A 16,660-nucleotide genomic window follows, 5' to 3' on the forward strand; every position below is an offset into this window, starting at 1 on the left:
ACAAAGACTCCAGTAAGAACAGAACACCACACTAGTAACGCTGAGATATGTATTTAATTTTTCCAACCAAGACATGTCTAGCAATATATTATTAGATCTTTGACAGGCAGTGGTATCCACCTCAAATGGTAAAACTTCAGCAGTGGAAGTTGGCTGAGACAAGTGTTTTTAAAAAAAAAATTAGATACTCTTCACCTGTTCCCAGAGTTCACATGCACTCTTCATTAAACATATGCACAGGGGTTAGATTTAGTCTTTACTAAACTCAAATCTTCACTTTACATCATTGGCCAGATACAGCTTTTCCTATTAATACAACAACAACGATAATCATAATAATAGTAAAGAACAAGAACAAGAATAAGAACAAGAATAAGAATAAGAATAAGAATAAGAATAAGAATAAGAATAAGAATAAGAATAAGAATAAGAATAAGAATAAGAATAAGAGTAGTAATAATGATATTTCTTCTAGCTGTAGGTTTTAAGCATGGTCATCCCTGACTGTCATTTATCTCCTGGATTTTTCTAGTTCACCTTAGAAAGTAATGCCTAGAGATGAGGAAAGGGTTGTAGGTGGAAGTTAATTCAGCTGCATACTTCCCATAAATGTCACTTGCTTGGTGTCCCAATAAAAGTGTCACTCTGTGAAAGCTTAAACATATATTACTATTGAATCACTGGCTGCAAGTAAACTTCTGATGGCTGCAAGATGCTAATCTTCAGAAACAAAATGTTTCATGTTCCATAATCTGGACTTTGACATAAACTGAAAACCTAGGCACTTTGAAATATCTTCTAGTATAAGTAAATCTGAACAAAATATATGTAAGCAAAAATTAATTTTGAAAGAATCAAAATACAAAGAAAAAAAAGATGATTCAAATACACACTTATTTAAGTGACTAAGCATAAAAAAGGATCTCAACATGAAAACAATGCAAAACCTGCGAGATACTATCAGAGAGAATCTCTCTCATCTGGCATTGCCATCTTTTACCCCTTCTTTTCTTTCCAGCCTGCCAAAAAAGCATTCAACAATGCCTGTATTTGCTGTTTTATCCATTTAAACCTTTTCTTCTAGAATATTTTCTGAAGTAGCTATATGCCATACTTCCTCTGGTTTTAAGAAAAGTAGTTAAAGAGTTAATAAGAATCCCAGCAACCAAGTTTCTGCTGCTCAATTGCATTTGTTTCCCTATTCTGCAGATATTTCCAAACAACTTTCAAATAAAGCAACCAAGCAGATCCTTATTATTCAATATTATTCAGAGGGCACTTCTGGGTTAAACAACTCTTCAAAGAAAAAAAATCAAAACAAACCTCAGATCCCACAAGATACACCACTCCAAACCACATGCCACAAAATCTACTTTCTTAGAAATAGGTTTTACATACATAAGGAAAAATGTCATTTCTTACAAGCCTTCATGATCCTCTTTGCTCCCAACTGAATTTTACACACTCACTTTTAACTGACAATAATTGTCTGTTGCCTTGGAACTCCCACAGATCAGAAATGCTTTGTGTTTTCTCCATTTGGCACTGTTCTTGGGTAGTTCTGGGAAACTGCAGCTTCATTCCTAAAAACAGTGCTTGGTTTGCTAGCAGAGAGCTCTAAGGCAAAATATAAGAAGCACTTGGGTACACTGTTTTCTTCTTTTCATGTGCTTGGAGAAGACACCACAGTTTTGCACATGTGACTGACAGAGCTTGGGAGAAGTGCACTGAGGATCTCAGCCTGCACAACCTTGTACCCAACTCAAATTATCTCCTGCTGCAGAGCAAAACAGAACAATCCTGTGTTTACCAACCTAATCCTCATAGTACAGCTAGACCTTTAATGGACTTTGCATCACCATTGTTCCATTAATTTCTTTTGAAAGAATGCTATAAACAGAGATAGCAAGATGGGGTCTGCACAAGAGGAGTCTCCCACTATATTTGTACTTATTCTGCACCTGGAGATCTGGACCAAGGCAGAAGAAAATGTTGCAGAGAATACACCAAGGCACTTTTTCCCATGGAAAGAATATTCTGCATGTTCTCTTGTACTATCCACTGGTATTTTGCTCCTCTGGTTCTCTTCTGCTGAAAGCTTCATCCCAAACATGAGTAAATGGTGCTTTTAAATCAGCAAAATTCCTTCCCTCATATAATCATACTCTATTTACTCCAGTAAAAATGACATGCATGCAAAACTTCATTTTACTCATTACTCACTGAAGAGTCAATATGCTATGGAAGAGTAAGTTCCATCTTACTCATACAATCAACATTTCTATTTTAGAACAGAAAACATGCAAGTTTGGGAAAAAACAACATCAAAATTTCTACAAATAAGCCTGGATTTGGAATAGAAAGAAAAAAAAGACACACATTCTGGGCTGATCTCACAGTAAAGTCAGGGCTATAATAAATTTTAAAATTACATTTAAATAAAGAAAAATCTCTGCATATGTCCTAAATAATAACTGCAATAGGAGTTTGCTGCAGTCTCCAGAATAGTGATGCTGTGAAAAGGATTCAGTAGACATGGCCTGTACGTCCTTATTACTGCACCTGTGTACATGTTTTAATTTTCAGTGATCAGTCAAATTCCCTATGGGTATGGACATGACCATTGAAAGCAAACTTTTGAGATACCTAAAGGTTCAGCTGTACTCTGATTCCACCAGCACTGTCAGAGGCATGAGAAAATAGTTAACTTTAAAAATTCATTTTCAGGTAGCATTCAGAATTGGTAGTAAAATAAGAGACAAGTGAAACAAGGCAACATACTTTGGGATTTCAAAGCTCTGGAGCATTTTTTAATTCCTCTATTTGGAAATTCACAAGAGAACAGAAGAGGAAAGAACATATATCTGTCTGAAGAGATTCACCTTAATAGAATAAAAATTCCTAGACTAGAACAAAGTACTTAATTTTGGTCATGTTTGGAGGAAGTGACAGTAATTTTTAATTCTTCTTTCTCTCTATTGTTGACAATGAAAGCACTGGAGGAACTGAAATGGTTTTTGATCTTCTATAAGAATGATTGTGACTGCTTCACCAATATGTTAGAGAATATACTCTGTGCGTGAATAATTTTAGGCATGTTCTGGTTTATCTTCTTGAAATTATTCCAGACTTTATGAAGCTCTTTTTTGCACTAAAGAAATAAATCCACCATACACTAGTAGAGCACGGCAGAAATTTTCAAGGATGGAAATCTATCACAGTATTAAATGTCATTTTATAGAAGTTTCTATGTGAACTCCATGAGATTTTCCAGAATGATTTTACTTTTAAAGTTATGTATGAAGAAAGCTCTTAGCTCCTTCAGAGGGACTAATCATAGACAAGTGCTCTTCTGAGAAGGCCAGCAAGCCACAACGACTGACCCCAACTCCTGAGTAGCCAGCAGAGCCAGGAGTCCAGCCAGAGGATGCTGAAGAGATTAGCTGGAACACAAGCTGACACTGAGATGCCACTACTTCAAAAACTCATTCCCAAGCTGGGCAGCTGTGCCCTGCTGCTGCCAAAACTGCTCTGTGAGTGGCCACAGCAGTCAGCTCCAAGGATGAAGCAGATGGAAGAGGAGTTCAGAGCAGAGCAGCCTGCCAGAAACGCCTGCTGCCTGAGGAGAGAGATCATGGTGACTGCTGTGCCACCCCAGCGTGCCCTAAAGCTGTGGGTCAACTTTCAGAGCCCAGGTACTGCCCAGTGCAGCTGCACATTTGTGTCTCTAATGACAGAGTGCATCTTAGCAGGAGCAGCAAAGATTGATGGTTTATTCATGACATAATGGTGTGCTAACAAGGATATTGTTAGAGCAGAGGGACTGAAAATTTGACCTGTTTCATTTTCTTAAATACTTTTCAAACAATGGCAGAATTTCTTAGGTTGGAAGGGACCTTTAAGATCATCTAATTCTGACCCCCCTGCTGTGGGCAGGAATGCCATTCACTAGATCAGGTTGCTGAAACCCCTGTCCATCCTGGCCTTGGACACTGCTGAGGATGGGGCATGTGACTGGAGCACTTGCCAGTGAGGACTGAGGCAAACAAATCATTGAGCATCTCAGCCTTCTCCTTATCCTGAGTAACCAAGTCTCCTATTTCTATCAGAGAGTGTTCATATTTTCCCTCATTTTCCTTTTATCACCAACTAACTGTACACATAGAAGATTTTGGCTTTTTCCTTGACATTCGTGGCCAGACAATTCTATCAGGGCTTTAGTTTTCCAAACCTGATCCCTGACTTCTCAGACAATTTCTCTGCACTTCTCACCAGCATCCTGTCCCAGATTCCAGTCTCTGTAGACTTTCTTTTAGTGTTTTGAGTTTGTCCAGGAACTACTTGTTCATCCTGGCATTTTTGATTGACTTCCTTATGGATCCTCCTCAGAGCACTCCTGGCTGTATCACTGCCACTGATGACATGGATCAACAGCAGCAGAAATGGTCTGTGGGCTGTATGGGGTCTGGTAGTCTCTGTCACACCCCTGGTGCACAGTGTCCTATCAGAACCGTGCGTCTCTGTGTTTCTCAGAAGAGTCACTGCTGCTCTCACCTGCTGCCTTTGCTTAGTGGAGCTGCCTGCTACACAGGAGCAGATGAGGCTGCCTTACTCAGCTCCAGCCTCTCTCCTGATGGGAACAGTCTTTTCAGCCTGCAGAGGGGTGAAGTGGCTCTGCAGGGGCACTTCAGGCTTTGGGGAAAATCTCTTCTTCCTGAAGGTCCTTGTTTTTGCAAATTTTCACTCTCCTCATCACTGCCTCCTCCCCCCACTTCGGGGTGTACCAGTGGGAGATTTCGGGTCTGTTTAGCTGTAGGTCCACTGCAGACTGTGCTTGCAGCCAGCTCTCCAATTCCTTCCCAGTCTCCCTGATGTTCCTCCCCCCTTTCCATGGCTCCTGCAGCTCAGCCAGGTATGTCTGGAGGTTCTGTGCCTGGACACACTTTCACTGCAGACCCCTGCACCAGGAGATGGGGCCCGGCCATTCCTGGAGACTGAGGCTGCCCTGCAGCCTCTCCCTCCAGAGCCCCAGCTGTGGCACAAAGAGCCACACCCCATCCCTGTCCTGGTCACCACTGTCCCCAGGGTGCCTCGGGAGCCTGGAGCCGGCTGCTGCTTGTCCTGGTCCTGCCCACCCATCAGCTACTGAGAAAATGCACCGGTGCCTGTGTTATTATAAATACACGCTTGCTGCTCAGGGAGAGCAAAATCATAGCCAGCAGTCCGGCATTCATGGGAAACACAGTCAAAAAACAAACGTTCATTTAAGGCTCAAATGTCAGCTTCAAACTTCCAAAGGGCTATTTATTTATTATCCCTTAGGCAAATGAAATAAAATTCTCCTACAACCACTAAAAAACAGGCCTCAGCTGTATATTTATTCAAGCTTTCTGACAGTAAGGAATCTAACTACTGTATTATTTAATGTTTTGCCAATTCTAGTTTAAGTATCTCAATGAGCTTTCCAAAGAGTGCTTTGTAAGACTGCACTCTCAGAATCTCTTTTCAATTGATAAGCAGCTCTTCTTTCCTTTCTAGTCTTCTCCTGTTTTTACATAGTTACACATATCACAATACTCTTCCCTTCTTACATATTCTATTCTCTGAATGCTCACTGTCCTTCAGCTATTCATTACAGGCATTTAACATCGTTAGGAGTGTTTTCTTTGCCAGTATGTTTTGTAACAACATGTCAACAATAATACAAGGCCTGAATTACCCTGTAATGCTCAAGTTTGTTAGCTGGAGGCATTGGCTTCACTCACTAAACATCTCAGGAATTTGGCACAGCTAACACTAACTGTGCAAGGGAAGTCCGGTAGGAGTGCCTTGATAAAAAAAACTAAACACAACCAAGAGGCAAGCAGGACAAGAGGTAAACGCTGGAATTGCAAAACAGTGTACAAGATTATAATTTTGTCCTAGCTCATTTATAAATAGATATAGGTATAAATTAGGTTTCAGAGGCAAAAACAAACGAAAAATGGAGGTACTGATGCTTTCCTTAAGCCAGTACTGTCTGCTTCCTGACTGAGCAGCGAACAAAAATTCATTGAAATAATTATGCAAATAGAGAAATCCAGCAGTCAAAAGAGGCAGAGAGGAAAAGATCACTGCAGAGCCTACCTGGGGTTTTAGCCTCCAGCATGATCACAAAACCCCCCATGGCCACGGGACACCCACAGTGCTTTGGGGTTTTTAATGAATTCTTCTGCAAACACACCTTGTAGAAAACATGTCATTTGGCTTCAGGGAGAGATTTGTGCTGTGCAATGGGCAGTAAAGTCAGTTCAAGGATATTTTACATTCACATTGTACTCAGAAACAATTTCACCGTGACTGAACATCTGGCCAAAAATCCAAATTAAACTTTGCTAAAAAGACTACCAAATACAGGTTTGCATTGAAAGAAAAGGAAAAATGTGCCTCATCAATCCTTTATGGGAGAAAGTGAATGCTTTAATAGGGTTCAATAAATATTTACTGCTCCTCAGTAGGACTCTACAGTTGTGTAATAACAGCAGTGTTAACAAGCCAAATGAGAATAAGGCCATTTAGTTGGACAAAACTGCAGGATCAGGCCCTTAAGTTTTGGCACTCAAATACATCTAAGAAAATAACTTCACTTACAGTAGTTAAATTGTAGTGACTCCTGAACAGAAACTAGATCAGAAATAAAAAGCCGACTTTGCAGGAGCAGCTGCTAAGAGATGCCTACATAGCTATCTGATGGACACATCATTGAAGAATGGAATTTTTACTCAAGGAGAAGATCAGCTCTTTCAAGGAATATCCTCCCACACTTCTCGACGTCTCCTCAAATATGTCCAAGCAATGCCTGGAATACTTCTTCAGTAGAGAGGCTGGACTCTTAATCAGGAATATCCTCATTAATTTTCTGACACAGGATGCTGGGGTTTTCTTTTTACCTTTTCAATCCTACTATGTATTTTGGGTCATGCTAAATGATTTCAGATACACTGTGTCCTTGCAATCTATTTTAATATCTTTAGATTCTTACATGGATTGAACTCATCAACTACACAAATGGTAAGCAAAAGCAAAAACAAACTAATGGGAATTACATTTCTGAAAATAAATCTTTCTTAAAAAAACATAAACAAAAAAAAAATCTGATTTTGAATTCATGAATGCATTGTGACTAAACTGATGAAAGAAAAAATACCTTCATCAAAAATCAGGTTTGTAGAGTACCATCAAAACTAGTACTTAATGGAAAATATTCTGGAAAGAAGCAAGTTATATGGCAAAAGTTTTTCAAATTGAGTCTGTAAGAACGTTCCTGAAATAATCTAAAAAGTTTAATAGCAATTATACCACTATATGCTATCCAAATACCACGTGGGGATACATACCAGGTCTGGCTAGGACTAACTAGATTTAGCTATAAATCCTGAAGTGCTTCAGTGCTTTCTCTCCAGATGAGGCAACACTGATGGCCTAAACCACAGGACATCAAGGGCCAGTGGAAGAAAGCAAGTTCTAAACTGTGTCTTTTCCATTTACCAAAAGTAAATGAGATGGACACAAAAAATCCTACCTGAAGACTAAGACACAGAGAAATGCAGTCCTCTGAAGTCAAATAAAATGATCAAGACAAGGAACTTTATAAAGCTTTTTCTCCACTTGAAGCAGAAACCCAGCTGAGTACATTATACGTGCAAGAAATAAGGGCATGAGCAAAATTTTGACAAGTGGGTTGATGGAATAAGATTGGATTTCCACAAAGCATTCAGAACAGATGAGTTTTTGGATGAGCTTGCAGAACAGCCTGATCTTTAAAAGGCTTGTCAGAATGCCAAACTGGGATGATCACCCACTGAAAAACAACCTTCCAGGATATGGTACTAAAGACACAGAGAACAAAATTGTTCCAAAAAGATTTTCATTAATTTAGCCAGAACAAAGTTAATAATCCATGACGTAAATGTTTCTTTCTTCACTAGCTTGTTAAAAGTGCTAAATTCTCCCCTAGAAAAATACTACAGCTAGAGGTTGACAGAGATTAGCTTATTCTTCTTCAAAGTCATTAAATAAATAATTAACCAACAGTAGCTGGTAAGTTACCTTGACAACAAACAATTATTAATAAGAGACTGCCCAAGGGAGAATGAGGCAGGGATTTCCAAACTGTGGTGTTAATCAAAGTACTTCAAAGCAACACAAAGACTCGGTGCTGGCAGGCGGTCACTGCCTCTGGTGGATTCATGGAGCCTGACATGGAGCTTGGAGCTCCTGCAGCCTTTGGCAACGGGGGTAATTCAGTGATGTACTTCTGTACAGCAAAAGGTCACCACTCTTTTTTTAAGCAAGAAAAATGAAACAGAAAATTGCAAGTACCTGAATTACAGGACCATTAATAACATGTCAGTCACACTCAAATTAATATGAGCAGTATGTCCACCAGGTGTTATATAAGATATTTTGGCAAAACCTATGAAAAATAAATGCAGCTAGGGAGCATTTCAGGTATAACTGTGCATGATAAAAGCATCCTGTATTCAATCTATAGACACTTAAAAATATACTGGGACAGCTAATTTGGAGAACTCTCACATGTGCTCTTTTTCATGCCAATGCAGTCGTACATGAAAGTTATGGAATCAGCTGCTAAAAACATTTTATCTCTGCACTTCTTTATCTCCCTTGTTTTTAAGTTCATAGAGAAGGAACTAATGGGCAAAACATAGCATTACCACACCATTCTCTCAAAGACAGTTTCTAAGGTGGTATAATATTTCTGGAAGACAGAAACTGAGAGTGTTTTATTTCCCAAAATCCATATCTAGAAATCAGCAGGAAGAGTGTCGTTATCTAAAGGTCCTTATCAATGAAATTTAGTAATAGGACATGAGGCTGCTGGTGCTAGCAAACCGGTTACCAGTTTGCAAATTTGCAAATTAGAACTTGCTCACAGGCCTGTCAGAGCCCTTCAGAGCCTCTGAATTAGATTATGCATAAACCAGCATAGGCAGCAATACTCAAAATGCTGTAATGGAAGATTATTCCCCAATGAGTGATTTGTTGGTGCAGCATAGATAATTTTTCATCATACTGGAAATTGCTTTGATCCTCTGAAATGAACGGCCTTTGTTCTCATTACAGCATACCTCAGAGTTACTAATAAAGATCAAAAATGTCTTTTCTTTCTGAGCCAAGGCAGACATACTTTCCCCTGTGCAGAAAGAACACAGCCACGCTTAGAACTACAGGGGGTGTGTTTGGCTTTTCCCAAACTCTGCCATGGCTAGGACAGAACCTGAGCTTGCAGAGCTTCTCTTCAAGGAGGAACTGCTCATATCTGTCCCTTAAAGAATATCAGTCTCTGCTCCTACTTTTTAGTAGGGTGCAAGTAAGTAAAATTAACACTCCTATCCCTTGGGAAATCTTAGTCCACTTCCCTTCCTGACAATCTCCCTGCCTCCCCTGGTCTGAAACTCTTTGAAGCCTGGATAGGAGTTCCACCTTGCAGGAGTTCTGACCCCACACCACCCTCCTGAGCAGGATGCAGCAGCCCAGGCTGGTGACAGCCCCTCCCCAAGCCCTGTGGATACACATTTAAAGAGCTAGGAAATTACAGCTTGGCAATTCCTCTCAGGCCTGGATTTCTCCTGACTCTCAGGTCCATTCCCAGGCTGACAAGCTGACTACAGCTTCAGTTAAGGGAGGCAGTCTCCCAGAGTGATAACTTGGTGAAAAACAGAAGGGAATTCATAATAAAGATTAACACCTGGTGTCTTTCCCATGGGACATCCAGACATGCTGTCCCAGGAGATGTTTGTCCCAGTCGTCCAATGAACTACTGTCCTGTCCTACCTGCACTTAACACACTTTAAATACGGGCTGTCTGTACAATAAAGTTGGCCTTTTTTCCCCAAAAGAGGTCCGTGTGTGTGGCTGTCTTTTCTCTCTCTTTGCAGCACAGTAACCACAAAGCCCCTTCTTGATCACTCCACCACACACACCCACACTGGACAGCCCACAGGCTCAGCCACTGTGTCCTCACTCAACCCATCTCAGTTTAAGACGAAGTTTGCAATTAAATGGTTTTAAACAAGTTTATATTCAAAGTCCCGCTACAGTTTATAGCTATGTCCAACACCTTTAACAGTGATACAAAAGTGATTTTTTACCTGTGTCTAAAGTAAACCAAAATACACAAGTCTCATTGAAAGTCCAAGACCTTTGTTTTTGAATGATTGCACTGTCATTGGTAAATAGCACCTATTAAATAGTATTTAAATTACTGCATGAAAAATTCTGATATCTGGGACAAATTGCTAAGAAATGTCAAGATGTTGCTAACACCAGAGTCAAATGTGTTACCAAAACCTGAAACTTGAACTAGTAGTGCATATTTTACACACAGACAATTATCAGCTGCTGGAGACTTCTGAACTATTGAAAAGGGACAAACTGAATACATCATCTTGATTCAGTCCATTACCTAAATTTTAAATGCTCTGCAACACAATATTTATCAGAGTTTTATTATCCTCCCAGATTAACTCTTTCACAACAATTAGATGTACAATAAGCAAGCAGTAATACCACAGGACTATGATGATACAACGATTTTCAAATATAAAACCATTCTTAAGAGAATGAAATGCAAAATCAGCTCTGAGTTAGTGCAACTGCTTGCTGCTACTTCATGGATGTAACATCACACCTAAAGCACTCAGCACTGGGAAATGAAATAAAGTCAAGAAAAGTTGACCAAAGGTTACATCCTCAGATTTATCTGTACTCATTTCCTTCCTCCTCCGAGTTAATGCAGCCACAGAAAACTATCCCATGGCAAACTTCTAAGATGGACTTTTTTCTGCTGTGCACAGCTACTGACCTGCAGCATCTGAAGATAGCCTTCCTGTGGATCACACAGCAGTGATGATATCCGGTGGTTGTTCCTCATGCACCTCTGGTTGTTGTCCCTTGACAGAGGGAAAATTTGCCGGATAACTGTCATCCTCCCCAGAGCACTATGCACCAACTCTAGTATCTCATTGTCAGTAATTTCCTGTGAATGGAGACACAGCCATTTAGAAACATTGATTTGTCCAGACATTTTATGTATCTCTTTCATTATTGATTAAATGTTTTTTAAAAGACAATAGAAGAAAAATTTTAGAGATGCACATGCTTAGTCCAGGCCAAATGTTATTTTGTGTTTAATGACAACAACGCTATTTTTTAATACATCATTTGAAACAAAAGAAAACACGGTATCTAACACGGTAAAGTCTAAAGTCTAACACGGTATCATCTATCTTGGCAATACTACAATTTTGCAGTTGTAGTTCCTCAAAGGAAAGCACCAAAATGGTCTCAATAGATTTCTTAAAAACAAAACAAAAAAGAAGCAGCTTTGAAATGAAAGTTATATAGGAAGACCTTTTGTTTGACAGACTAGAACCTCACTATATCCTCAGGACAAAAATAACAACTGAAAAACATAACAGTCTTCAGGAAATATGGCTCTTTCACCTGTGAACAACATTAAAAGAAAGCACTTTTCCCATAAGTACAGTAGATCATTTCTGCAGACTAATCCTGATAATGACTCAAGGAAGTCTTTTGAGGTTACCTGTATTACAAAATAAAAAATAGGAGAAACTTTATGGAGGGGTCTGACACATTTAGGAACATCAGGCTGTGCACACAGAATAATTTGGGAGAAGATATAAGAGACTGCAAGGACAGGTTGCTTTTTCTTTCCAGGCTTCACAACTTCTAAAGCTTCTCTGCAGACCTTCACATACCCCAACCTCCTAATCCATCCTGGGATAAAGCCTGCATCTACTGCTCTTACAGGGAGACTGAAGCCAGCTCAACTCCATGCTTTACACATTTTATGTTTAAAGAAAGACACAAAACCAAACCTCTTTTTTTTACCCCAGTTTGAAAAACACAGGCTTAGCTGATCCTGAAATCATAATAAAGGTGCAGCTTGTGATGTTTTCATCCTGGCAGGAGGCACTGCTGCCTGCACTCACCCCCCAGGCACCTCTTGTACATCCCAGCTCCTCACCAGGGCCACCAGCAGCATCTGCAAGTCACATCAGCCCATCCCCAGCACAGCTGGACTGCCCTGGCTGCACAGCTGGCCCAGCCCAGTGCCCAGCCTGCACAGGGCTCTCTCAGAAATTTGCAGCTTCAGGGGGCTGCAAATACTCGTGGTGCTGCAGGTACTTGGTCAACATGGCCCACACCTTGTGATGCATCAGCAGCAGAATTGAACCTGGCCGTGGACATTTAACATTCAAGAAAAAAAAAATTATTTTGTTTTCTTGCCATTTTCTCTGTCAAGCTGTGAGTGAAATGACCATGGGGTTGTAATAATTACTTGTTATGGTTGACTAGTACTGTACCTTTGCTCAATTTAGTTCTTTGCCAATTTATCTTTTTTTTTAGGAACATGAATTTTTAACTTTGAAGAAGGTGAAATTCATTGCATTAATGACAGACCAACCAGTGTGGCATGAAAACAGTAAATCAGAAAACAAATATATTCTTATAGAAGACAAAGATTTTGAGGTTTAATAGAAAATGCTATTTCGAAAGCATTTTCTAGCCTTGCAAGGAGACAATGTAGCAGACCCCCAAGCTCTACAGACCCCTCCTGATTTCCCCTCTGTGGATCTGAGGGAATTTAAAACCACACACTATATCTAAGCTCAAGTCTGAGGGAGAGACAATTTTATAGCGTAGCTTTAACTCATAACCTCCTCAGCTGCATCCCTTGGTAGGCACACAGACCAAATGGCTGAAAGCCAAAAAAAACCATAATCACAATTTATCCAAACCTTCAGTTCAGCTCTCACCGCACACATTTTGTGTCCCCTCTAAGCGATACACAGCCTTTCAAAGATGTCTCAGAAACACAAATATTGGTCATTTGTGGAATTAGTTTATCTGTTTATTTATCTGCACACACAGAGCTCCAGTTAGTTTGCAATCCCACGTCATACTGCTCAGGGGAATACTTCAATCCGCTTTTGTTGTGCTCAACTATCATAACACAAATCGCAAAATGAGACAATTATGTTTCACATTACAATCTCTATTTTCCTAGAGGTAATGACAGAAAATTATAAATTTTAATAACATTAATAATTTACAGAACCAAAACATATTTCCAGATAATATATATCCCTGAGAAAACTGGAGGATTAAACAGAACACAGTGAGAATAAGGATGCTCATTGAGACAAGCTAGAGATTTATTTGGATTTTTTCAGTAGTATCAATGCTGTTTGGTGAGTTATTCTAACTCCCCTCAATGCACTATTTACATCTATAAATGAACTTGTTTGAACTTGTTGAAAATCCAGAAAACATCATTCAGTTAGCTATTCATTCTAGAAGGTTCACCACAGCTTACCCTGTAGACAGATTCATTTACATATTGCTGGCTTCTCTGCATCCCACATGAACAGATACACACACACATATATGTAAATAAGAAGATTAATCCTTTAAAGAAAGGACACCAGCCACTTTTCTTACCACAGGAAATGTTCTAAGCATGCAAGACCACCTGTCCAACTCCCATCCTCATTGTCCTCCCACACATTCAGTACTACACCTCACTTCTTTTTACACAATGCTCCTAAAAGTCTCTACAGGGATGTAGTCATAATTAAATTTAATTAGCTCCACTTCTAGATATAATGACTCTGCACTGGGTGTCCGGATGTCTTTCTCAGATCATAGTGAGTGCCTATACAGTAAAAGATCCTCTGATTTAACAAAATATTATTCCATACTAAAATTCTCAGGGGAGGGAGGAGGAAGCACACAAAATGATAGTTAGTAAAAGCTGGACAAAACAAGCAAAAAGCCCACTATTTATATTACTGTGGAAGAAATATCCACTGACAAAACAACTCATCACAGCTCATCGATGACCTTGCTCCTAGCTGACTGAGACTCTTTTTGTGTAATCCCACAGCATTTGAATCAGGCCAGTCCTAAACTCTACAAATGTCTTCGGGCAGGATACAGGTATCTATCCAGCTTCAAGTTTATGTACAACTTTCAAGCAGTTATCAGAAAAAGAGAACCCAGAGATTTTTGTGGGAATAAATAAATAATATAAATGCTGTGTTAAAGATGGCAGCCAAAAGGAGAGAAGTGAGATTTCCTTAGGCAAGTAATAAATATAGAGTACCTGGAATACAATTAGAATAAATTGTAATTGCAAATTGCTACATTTGGCATTGAAATGTGTCATTTCCTAAATCTTACGAAATTTCCACACTGTGTTCCTTGTATTTCTATTCAATTTTTAAACTTTTTTACGCTGTATTTTTGTATAATTTGAGAGTATCTTAGAATGCTTGCCCCACTTGCATTCATAAATGATCATTAAAAGGTCTGAATTTTTTAAAGAAAAAGTAAGATATAGGGAAGTATGAAAGGTTTACTAACTTCTGCTTATCAAAGTAAACACAAATATTATAGCACAGATTGGTGCTTTAAAATGAAGCAAAGAAAATAATCTTAGGTACTTCCATTTGAAGAGAAAGAGTAGAACCCCAGTCCTGGCTCTACCCAAGCAAAAATTGGGCCACAACAATCTGCACAGGGACTAACTGTTGATCACCCAAAATGCATATAACATAGGCATTTCTGGAAAAATATTCTCCAAAAAAGTGAAGAATAACCACTGCATTCATAAGTTTTTTTCCTCCCGAAGTGAGCTGTCCCAATATTGCTCCACAGCCATGTGCTAAGAAAAACTCTGCTCATCATTCATTATCTTACACCTTCCTACATGCTGCCCTTGGCAAAAAAATATCTTGCTGAGATAGAGAATTTATCTGATAATTATTATGCTATTTTCTGCTCATTTTTCTCAACTTTCAAAAAATATTTTATAAAGGAAAATAATGAAGAAGTGCCCAGATGACAGCTGAGAAGCCATTTGATTCTCAAATCAAGAGGACCAGTACCTACAGACATACTGAGCACGTCTGATGTGGTGAAAGGAAAGAAAACAAATATTGGCAGAAGCAATGGAAGTGCAGGATGAAAATGGAAAGTAAGATATACATCACATCAGGGGGTTCATGAGACACTTTCTTGTCCCTCATATAGAAAACTGCCTCCTGTAGACAACAGTGGGGAAGAGAGACCTATAAAAACAGCAGAAAAAAGAACTGAGCTTGAGTCCAGAGAAGGATTAGCAGAAAGATGCTCTGAGTGAATGTTCTGAGAGGGAAAAGGAAAAGCATCAATAGCCATTTTTCTGCACTATGCTCTGACTGATCACCTGGGCTGAGCTTGGGAAAGTTTTATCTGTCCACTGAAGATCTATAAATTAATCTGCTGGCAGCACCACCAGCATCATTTGGAAAGTGTCATCTGTCCAAAAAGGAAGAATAAGGTCAACTGCTGTCTAAAATTTTTGACTGGTATTCAAGTGATGAGGACAATGTCATCTCCACATGGGCCAGAGTTCCCCAAGTCCCTTAGCACTCTAACTTCCTGTCTAAGGCTTCTCTGATGAATTGTCTTCTCTTGCTATATTTCCAAAATTTTTTATTACTTTTCCTTCAAAAAAAATTCCAAGAACTTTTCTTCCCACTTTACTTTTCTCTTCTCTTTCTCAGCTAAGAGGCCTTTTCTGACAAATATCATCATTGTTAGGAAGAATTCAACCAAATACATTTGAACTGTCTTTGCTTTAGTACTTTCTCTGTGCTTACTGACTCCATTTTTTTCAAATCAGGATCTTTATTGAGGATTGAAAAAAGAAAATATTCAAAAGCAACTTTTTCTGGGTATTAATCAGAGTTTAGTTTTATTTTTTAATTAAAGCTTACAAGAGTTTCAGGGGTTTTTTTTATTACTGAATACTTTGCTTTCCTATGGACTTGGAATTTGTCTAATACTCTATTTCTACATCTATTTGTTTCTTATAAGATTTCTTATTGAAAACACATTTCTACCAATAACAGACTGGTCCCTTATTTTTTTTTCATTTTATGCGTGTTTTTGCTTAGCACTGTAAAACCTATTGATTATTTTTTAAAAGCCCCAGTTATTAAGCTCAGCTTAGTACATGAGGATCAACTGGTTTTTCACATTCTATTAAAAAATCTTCTTTTTGCAGGGGTCATTACAAATACAACTTACCTTTCCCCTATCCACCCCACAATGTTGCATTGTAAGCTGTTGGATTTTTGTTTGCTTGCTTTTAAATGGGACAAATAACAGCACAACTTTTTCTACAAGATAAAGAAATGAGCCCTTTTCAACCTTAGATTCAAGTTACTCTGCATAGCATTAAACTCGGTTTAAACACAGGAATACAGAAATTCAGTCACCCACAGAGCAGTTCCTGTGAACACCTCCTCACTTCTTAAACCATTGCACCATGAGAAATACCCACAGGGGGTGGCACTTAACCTACAAGGACTTCTTTACCCCATGGTGCATTCCTTTCCAGTGACTAGTTGAATTTCTAGACAGTAAAATACTAACATAATGAAATTTCTACTAGTTTTCCCCACTACTGCTGTGGTTGCAGTTTGAGAATTTAGAAGTGAATATTGAATTTGAGCATTTCTTAATCCATATGGCACAGAATGTGGTGATTTTAAAACTAAAAAAGAAGTTATTTTGTGTTAAT

The 16,660-nt window shown here is 39.0% G+C and overlaps 1 protein-coding gene across 4 annotated transcripts in view; it reads right to left on the reverse strand.

The window, feature by feature from the left end:
- The window catches only part of GRID1 (glutamate ionotropic receptor delta type subunit 1), a 489,331-nt gene that overhangs the window by 96,348 nt on the left and 376,323 nt on the right, over nucleotides 1–16,660 (reverse strand). For all 4 annotated transcript variants that reach the window (XM_014877980.2, XM_014877982.2, XM_088168822.1 and 1 more), the window contains one exon: nucleotides 10,868–11,041. In XM_014877980.2, the coding sequence (XP_014733466.1) occupies nucleotides 10,868–11,041 (174 nt within the window). The remainder of the gene's footprint in view (nucleotides 1–10,867; nucleotides 11,042–16,660) is intronic.

Source organism: Sturnus vulgaris, chromosome 8 (genome assembly GCF_052056855.1).
Source record: "Sturnus vulgaris isolate bStuVul1 chromosome 8, bStuVul1.hap1, whole genome shotgun sequence".
In the NCBI taxonomy this organism is placed as follows: domain Eukaryota; kingdom Metazoa; phylum Chordata; class Aves; order Passeriformes; family Sturnidae; genus Sturnus; species Sturnus vulgaris.